The 8,477-nt window shown below is 33.8% G+C and overlaps 4 protein-coding genes across 5 annotated transcripts in view; 3 read left to right on the top strand and 1 right to left on the bottom strand.

Moving 5' to 3' along the window:
- Positions 1-279: 279 nt before the first annotated feature.
- Positions 280-3,365, top strand: LOC110020056 (F-box/kelch-repeat protein At3g61590-like). Its single transcript, XM_020718032.1, has 2 exons — positions 280-358; positions 2,530-3,365. Exon 2 carries the CDS (start codon positions 2,547-2,549, stop codon positions 3,363-3,365), a length of 819 nt encoding a protein of 272 aa, XP_020573691.1. The 5' UTR covers positions 280-358; positions 2,530-2,546.
- Positions 3,366-7,074: 3,709 nt separating this feature from the next.
- Positions 7,075-7,719, top strand: LOC110020048. The gene has a single exon (XM_020718020.1). The coding sequence runs from the start codon at positions 7,075-7,077 to the stop codon at positions 7,717-7,719; it is 645 nt and encodes a 214-aa protein (XP_020573679.1).
- The window catches only part of LOC110039443, a 13,434-nt gene continuing 12,204 nt past the window's right edge, over positions 7,248-8,477 (top strand). For both annotated transcript variants that reach the window (XM_020744501.1, XM_020744500.1), the window contains exon 1: positions 7,248-7,724. The gene's annotated coding sequence lies outside the window, so the exon portion shown is untranslated. The remainder of the gene's footprint in view (positions 7,725-8,477) is intronic.
- LOC110020042 overlaps positions 8,127-8,477 on the bottom strand; it is a 5,260-nt gene continuing 4,909 nt past the window's right edge. The window contains exon 2 of the mRNA XM_020718008.1: positions 8,127-8,455. Within this exon, the coding sequence (XP_020573667.1) occupies positions 8,127-8,455 (329 nt within the window). The remainder of the gene's footprint in view (positions 8,456-8,477) is intronic.

Here is an 8,477-nt window from a genome sequence, read left to right as displayed (position 1 = left end):
AAAAAAAAAAAAAAAATTGCGGAGGCCGTTCTTCTTTCTGTCCCACGTCCTACTCCTCTCCGCCTCACATCACTTGCGCTATCCCATTTTTCACTTTTGCAAATGCGCTCTCCCGATGTTTACGTAAAACCAACAACGTGTCATAATACAAAAGCCCTCACTTTCTCCTCCACGACAACACCTACCTTCACGCCCTCCCTCATGATTTTCCTCTCCCTCTCTACATATATTTCGATTTTGGACACTAAAATAATAATAATAACAATAATAATCTTTCATTCCTGTTTCATTTTGGTCTCATACAGCCTTAGCAAGCGAAATTGAAAAACCTTCGGCCGGAGAAGAAAACAAAGTGCGGGTAAGCGCATTGCTGTTCTTTGTTCAGTTGAATTAATAATATGCAGTATGTATGGAAGTTGTTCTTTGTTTTATTTTGGCTGCTGCAAACTGAATTTGTGTTTAAAAAAAAAATTATCAAATTCAACAAATTTAATATTTTAAGCAACGGAAACAAGCTTGCCATTGGCTGCGAAAGAAAATTTTAAATCCGTCTCACAATTGAATTTAATAACTCGTGATTTATGTCGTAAAACAAACGAAATGTGATTAGAAAAGACAGAATATGAAAAAAATTGATTTAATGGAATATTAGATTTAATTTTTTATATTTGACTCAATTTACGTTAAGATTCGTCTTTAATGTTGTCGCTATTTCATATTGAGTTAAAAGTTTATTATTCTATATGAATACTTAAATTCTTATACCAACTTGAGGATAATTAAATTCATTAGATTTAATATGGAATAATCATTTTATGAGTTTCATGTTACATTCTCATATATATCATTGAATTAAAGTAAAACTTTTTTTTTTAATTCAATAAAATAATATATGAAAAGGCTTTATTTAAATTTAAATTATTTTGCATTTGAATGATTTTTTCATGATGCGGAATACGAATGTATCATCTTTATCTCGAAGAATAACTTTTTTCATAATTATGTGTTGAATATTAAGCAAACAATTAGTATTCAATGAAAGGATGCACAAACTAATCTTGTTGATTAGTCGCCATCATCATCATGCAGTAGAAGGAGAAAAAAAGTGATTAAAAAGAGGAAAATAAATTGAAACGCTGCTCTTTACAAAATTACCACCATATTTCATTCTTTTATCAAATTCTTGTCCAAACATCAAAATTTATGATAAAAGACGTGTTATTTCTATCAAAATTTAATGATTCTATCAGGACACATAAAACATCAAAATTTATGATAAACCCTAAAACCCTTGTGTCGCTCTTACAAGGATTATGATATCGATTTATGCCTATGGAAGCTGCAAATCGACCAAAATGGCACAACATGCACTGTGTCAGAATTGAAGAACCTGGCAAGGCCAAAAGTGAGAAAAAATGCATGCGGTATTCTATTTACCTATGCGACATGCAGCTTAATAAATATATATATATATAATAAAAATAAAAAAATCCTATTCTACCCTTTTATCATCTCACGCGCACGCAGCAGATGGGATGACTCCTCTCTCTCTCTCTCTCTCTCCATTACATGCACCTATTCTCTACCCACGCTTCCGCCTCCCTCTCTCCGATATTTTCTCTTTTCATTTTCAGTCACGAACTCACGTCTCCATCTCCTTCCCTTATAAAAGCATCTCAACCCCACCCCCCCCAAACAGAGCACACCTCACGGCAACTCCTCCTCCACTTCAACCCAGCCCTCCTCCTTCCTCCTTTGCTTCTCCCTACGTCGAGTCCAGTCCCGCTGGCAAGCCTGCCTCCGGCGAACCTCCGTTCATGTTAGCTCCTCCCCGTATTTTCCACGTATTTTTTTATTCATTGCGAATGTACACGCGAAACAGAGAGATGTAGAGAGATATAAATACATACCACCCAACCCCTTTAAACAGGAAAAAAATGAGGATTTACATGCATACCACCTGAGTCACGTAAACGATATAATATTAATAATAACATCTAATATAATAATAATATATAAAGTCTTTTTTTTATCAAGTGTTTTTTTGTTTTACCAACTGTGAATTTATTTGTTTTAATATAAATGTGTATTTAGTTGTGTTTTCTTTTATTCATAAATGGAAATGAGGCGGTTATATTCAAATGCTTTAATTAGGATATAATTAAATCGAGCTCTCAATATTAATATAGTGGATATGGATGTGGGGCAACTACACATACAACACTTGAAACATTGCTCTTTACAAAATTACCACCATATTTCATTCTAATACCAAATTCTCATTCAAACATCAAAATTTATGATAAAGACATGTTATTTCTATCAAAATTTTAATGTTTTTTACCAGAACACATTAATATACGAGTTTAATAGTTTAAGAAAATAACACATGTGATAGTTTTGGAAATAAATTTTGGGTCCATGACAACATTTTTTTAATATGAATTTTCATCTCATTTTTTTGTGGATGGTTGAGTTTGTCTTATACCAAAACACTCATGTTTATTTCACTTGTGTCGCTCTTAATAGGATTATAATAGCAGAGCATGGACTGTGTTAGAATTGAAGAACCTGGTGTCGAAGCTTTTGTGAAAGAAAACAAAGTCAAAAGTGAAGACATATATACCATTCTTCCTGACGATGTATGGCTAAAGATTTTCTCCTTTCTGCCAATAGACAGTATAATGAGTGCAGGATGTGTGTGCAAGTATTGGCATGAGATGACAAAGTCCGGAAAGTATGTATGGATCAACATGCCACCCCAAAAGCCATGGTACTTCATGTTGCCCAACGAGAACGATGCAGGCTACATTTATGATCTCTTCAAGAACTGGTGCAGGTTTGATTTCCTCTCACATGAAAATTATAACTGGTTTATCTCGTCATCATGCGGATTGGTTTCCTGCATGGATTACTATAATCAAAACAGAATTTTTCTTTGCAACCCAATTTCAAGAGATTGGAAGCAGCTTCCGAAACCTCTAAATGAAGAACCTTCACAATACGGTGCATTGGCTTTGTCAGTGGACAGACATTTTCATGATTATATAGTTACATTGGTGAAATCCAATCCATTGCCAGATGAGTTCTTTCATTGGGACTTTACCATTCAGATTTATGATTCAAAGTGTTGCTTTTGGAGAGTTGTATCACTCAATGATGTTTTGGTTGGATGGAGAGGAGGTAATGAAAGTGTGATATGCAATGAAATCCTTTACTTTCTGATTCACTCTTTATCGGAGAGCAACGCACATCGTATTGGGCTCATCATGTATGATCTTGATTCAAAATCTTCATGCAAGTCATTGATGGACAATGGTTATGGCACCAAGTCCCCTCGCTTGCTGTCGCCTGATGAATCTTAAAGATCGATTGGTTCTAATTGGGGGAATCAGAGACCCAGAAAAGCCAGATGTGTTGGAAGGAATTTGTGTTTGGGAGCTTCATAGAAATGAATGGAAGGAGGTTACAAGGATGCCACAGAAGTTTCTCAGCCATTTTGGCAGGTCTGAAGATACTTTTGCTAGTAGTGGAGTTGAGGATCTCATCTTCATCCATGCCTATGATACCCCTACTCTGTTCATATTTGATATGAGAGACAAGCATTGGAGATCGGCAAAAAACTACCCAATAAAAAAACGATCATATTTAAGAACCTTCGTTGGTTTCTGCTTTGAGCCTAGACTGGAGATCAAGCCCTGAATGATTTAGCATATATGTGCATTCATTATGCATAGAAGTTACCTATTAGTATTTTTTTTCTCTGTTGGAACATATTGTAGTTTTTTTTGTTTATATTCAAATTTCATTAGTTCTTAAATTTAAAATGTAATTGTATTAGCTTCAAAGTTAAAAATCATGAATTTATAAGTGATATAGTTTTTTAAATCTAGCTGTTGGTTGAAAAAATTTGGACACTAATATTTTTTTCAAATTCTCACGAAATTTCTTTTATTATTGTAAAAATAATTAGAGACATTTGCATCAATGCCGCACGATTCTTTCGCTTGTTCATGTTTGACACCTAACTTATGTATTTATATGGGCAACACTCAATTTTTTTAAGATAATATCAAACAGTACTACTATTACTAATTTTTTAAAATATAAATTTTCATGCATTCATTATTAACCAAAGTGTGATGTTTCTAAATATCAAATTTTAGATGTGGATATGTAAATTGATAGGAATGGTGTGATATGCATGTAAATTTCCCCAACATAAATCATGATTTCATTTACATACTCCAAAATAATAAAAAATATAATCATCATTTTTTTAAAACATATTTTGTATTTCTAAGCAACTGAACGAAGAGTTTGATCAATTTCATCAATTTTCAAAATATGCTTTTGTTGAGTGTCGGGAAATTCACGGCGAATTAGTATTATTTTAATGTTTTAGCATTGTACACAGTGCAACACACATGAATAAGATAAGATACAACACAAAAATAAAATTCGCGGCGATGGAGTGATATTTTAATGTCTTAGCATTGTGCGGTGATACAACACACATAAATAAAAGAGAAGGAAAAATACCAAAGATACTAGAATTTTTATGTAGAAAAATTATAGAAGAGAAAAAACCATGTGGTTCAGCAACCATGTGGTTCAGCCTGATCAAACTTATTCACTATGAGTGCATGGGTGCTCCCTTCTCTTGCAACAAGAAGATCGGGGTGATAATTTAAGTGATAATTTTATCACAAAAATTACATTTATTTACTACACATAAAATATAGTTGTTACACAAAACAAGTGTATTTTGACTAAAAAGTTGCAAGCAAGTGTCGGTGGTGCCTGGTTGTCAGCGACGACAGTTAGTGATAATCTGCACTGGTTGATAGTGGTCATGCACGGGCGTTGAGAATCGGTGGTCGCGACTAATGTGGCCTCATCGGGTCTTCTCTAGAATAGACTCTAGAATCTCATTTATTCATCTTCTCATTTTCTCAAGTGAATAGAGGGGGTTTATTTATAGCCTTTTAGGCAGGGGAATTTTGTTTTTTTGACACATAGCTTACCTAACCACTTGTTCAAGTTGTCTCCGCCGATCTCACTTGATTATAGATAGTTTTTTAGTTATTTGAGTGCATTAATGACCTAATAATTTTACAATCTTAGATTCTTTTTAATTTTTTTGGGTCAATGCACTCGATTTGCTAATAAATATGTCAAATTTGGAGTTTCTTCGACCATTTAATTGATGATCCAAAGCGTCCAATATGTTTTAATAGCTTGATCTGAGCTTGATTAGACTCAAATTGACTAAATTTTGATATTATTGTGTTGATATTGTTGAGACGTCTAGTTTGACTTTAAGCTTGTTGAAATCAAGCTTGAATGATCTTAAATTTGAGTTAGGAATAACCTTCATACAAAATGCATCGATTTTTGTGCATAATCAAAAAATTAATGCTTACGAGTTTCTCTAAACATAGAGCATGACAATTATAATTAGCAGAAATACCTTCAACAATAGGAATATCACTTGTTTTAAGTTAATGAATAATTTCCAGATGGTAAATGTAAATTAACTTGAATGGCATTTCAACCAGATATAATTATTCCATTCAACTTTACAAAAATTGTCATAATCAAAAAGATCAAATCTTTTATGAACATAGTCATCTAAACAAAACCAAAGTCAAGATATATGAGAATCTACAATCGATATGCTATTAATAAGCTGAGAAAAGTACCCAGGGATACTAATAACATGAATCAAATTCCAACTTCCATTAGAAATAACATCACAAATTTTAGTATAATTATAATACCTCCATATAATTTTAACTTTGCACATCATATTTATAATATCAAGATGGGTAAACCAAACCCGACGATTCTTAGGCATAGTAGAAATACTCCTGGCAATGGTATGCAATTTTCTATCTGAAAACTTACGATACAAGAATTTTTTTCTAAGACTTTTAAAAATTTTAGCAGAACTAAACCAATAATAAAGTTCTTCAAATAGAGGTTTTAATAAGTTAAAATCTAGCAGCAATGTATGACCAACTATTGCTACAACTTTCAATTATTGCTTTTATGATCAACTGATATTATTATAGCCCATAACGATGACCAATATGACAAATTGTTGCCACAACATCCAACTACAGTCTTTGTGACCAATTGACATTATTTTAGCCCCTAACTACGGCTTATGTGACTAACTATAATTACATTAAATTACGGTCTCGGTAACCAACTGACACTATTGTAGCCCTTAACTATGGTTTATGTGGCTAGCTGCTACTACAATTTCCAATTACATCAATTGTGGCCAACTGACGTCGTTATAGCCCCCAACCATGACCTATGTGACATAATATTATGTATTTTAACTATGACATCCATGACTAATTGACATTATTGCAGCTACTAATTACGACATTTGTGGTTAACTACTATTATTACAAGTTTCAATTATAGGCTTCATGATCAACTACTTTTGTTGTAGCCTAATTGCGACAATTATAACAACACGACTACTGTAAATTTATAGTAATGCCTTCATGATTATTTTTTTATTTTCTAAGTTTTTTCCATAAAAAACCTACTGCTTTCTCCTACAATTTTTCTATTTTTTGTGTGTGCTAGGTTTTAGTGCAATGTTATAATTTTAAATTATCACTCAACCGTCGCAAATTTTCTAACAATGATCCAATTATTTTAAAAAAATAGAGATATTTACATAAATCCCACACTTTTATTATATATTCACATATATAATATTTAAATTTGCATATTTATATTCATAACATTAAAATTTTTAAGATTATATTAGAAAGATAATATTCATTAATTTTTAAAAAATAAAATAATGTATTATAAATATAAATATTAAAATTTAGAACTTAGATACTTATATATAAAAGATTTGTGTGATAAATATGTAAATTTGTTAAGAATAAAAACAATCAATTATTCCAGCCGTGCATGCAGTACAATTTTTTAGCAAGTTCTCCTGTACAACTATACAAAGCAGGACGGAATAAAGCATAAGATAAACCCACTGCACTTACTCATTTCCTTTTATACCAAATTACAGCTGTCTCCATGCGAATGTCGCGGAGAGCACAAACTTGCTCCCCCAATTCTACCACAGCAGCCGTGACACAGAACGTTAATGGATTCATTCACGCCCCAAACATCACCACCCCCCATTCGCACCGATCCCTTAATCCCCTATCTTCATTCGCAACCCCCAAACAAAACCCTAGCCCCCGACTCTCGCTCTCTCAGTTTGGCTCTTGCCGATTCAATAAACGGAACCTCGGCATTTTGGCAGCTCTTCCCGAAGAAGTTAACAGTTATCCGCTTCTCCATCGAAATCTGTCCTCGTATTTCTCGGTCTGTTCCTCCTACTCCTTTGCTCGGGAGATTTTGGCGATCTCAAAGCCGAAGCTTGACTGTGTTCTTTCAATGATGGGAGGAAATATGTATCACCAGTCTGCACCGATGGACATTCTAGTGATGCCTCTTATGACAAGTAAGGAACTGGCGGTGCTTGATTGGGATGTAAGGGGGCACGCTGATGTTTTCAAAGAGGATATCATGCCGCCACATGAGATTGTGCCTAGGGTTTCTTCCATAAAATCGCCGATGATTAGCTTTTCTATGTTGGGAGGGGTTGGGAGGACTCTAAAGGGTAGAGATCTGCGAATGGTACGCAATGATGTTTGGCGTCAAACAGGTTTTCAAGATTGATCCAGGTAGGATTTTCATAACAATAATGTTGGTTCCAATTTAATGGATCGCTAAAGGACAAATTGAAAAATAAGATTGGACTTTTGGGAATTCTCTTTTATTATTTTTGAAGGAGTGAAAAGATACAAGACTGTGTGTTTTTACAATGCAACACAACACCCAATTTTATACTAACTAAGACATACCGAAACAAAACATGAAACATACATAATAAAGGCAAGAGAATTAAGTGTCATCAATTCACGCTTATTTGAATTGATTACACATATTTGAATTTTGAATTTGAATTTAATGATATTGTCATATCTCCTATATTTAATTCAAAATTAATGCTATTATCATATCTTCTATATTTGTTCCACTAATCATCTCATACCTATTATGAAGCCACTAATTGTGTAATCAATTCAAATTTCCAATTTAAGATTAGTCTCACAATCTCCCCCGTAAGCTTGATTTGGTTCGAATTTGTTTACGCCAAGTAGCTCTCGCATTTTCGCAAATTTAACTCTTGCTAGAGCCTTGGTAAGAATATCCGCACGTTGCTCTCCGGTGCTTACGAAGCGAGTGTCGATGTGCTTGCTGCGTCCATGAAACACCGGGTTCTTTATCAATGTTATTACAGATTTGTTGTCGACGTAGAGAGTTACTGGTTTTGGCTCGTTTCCAGTCACCTCGCTCAACAAACTTCTCAGCCACAATGCTTGACATGATGCCGCAGTGGCTTCCATGAACTCTGCCTCACAGGATGATAGGGC

The sequence above is a fragment of the Phalaenopsis equestris genome, unplaced genomic scaffold (genome assembly GCF_001263595.1).
Source record: "Phalaenopsis equestris unplaced genomic scaffold, ASM126359v1 Scaffold000002, whole genome shotgun sequence".
Classification (NCBI taxonomy): domain Eukaryota; kingdom Viridiplantae; phylum Streptophyta; class Magnoliopsida; order Asparagales; family Orchidaceae; genus Phalaenopsis; species Phalaenopsis equestris.
This window is presented reverse-complemented; position numbering and strand designations above follow the sequence as displayed.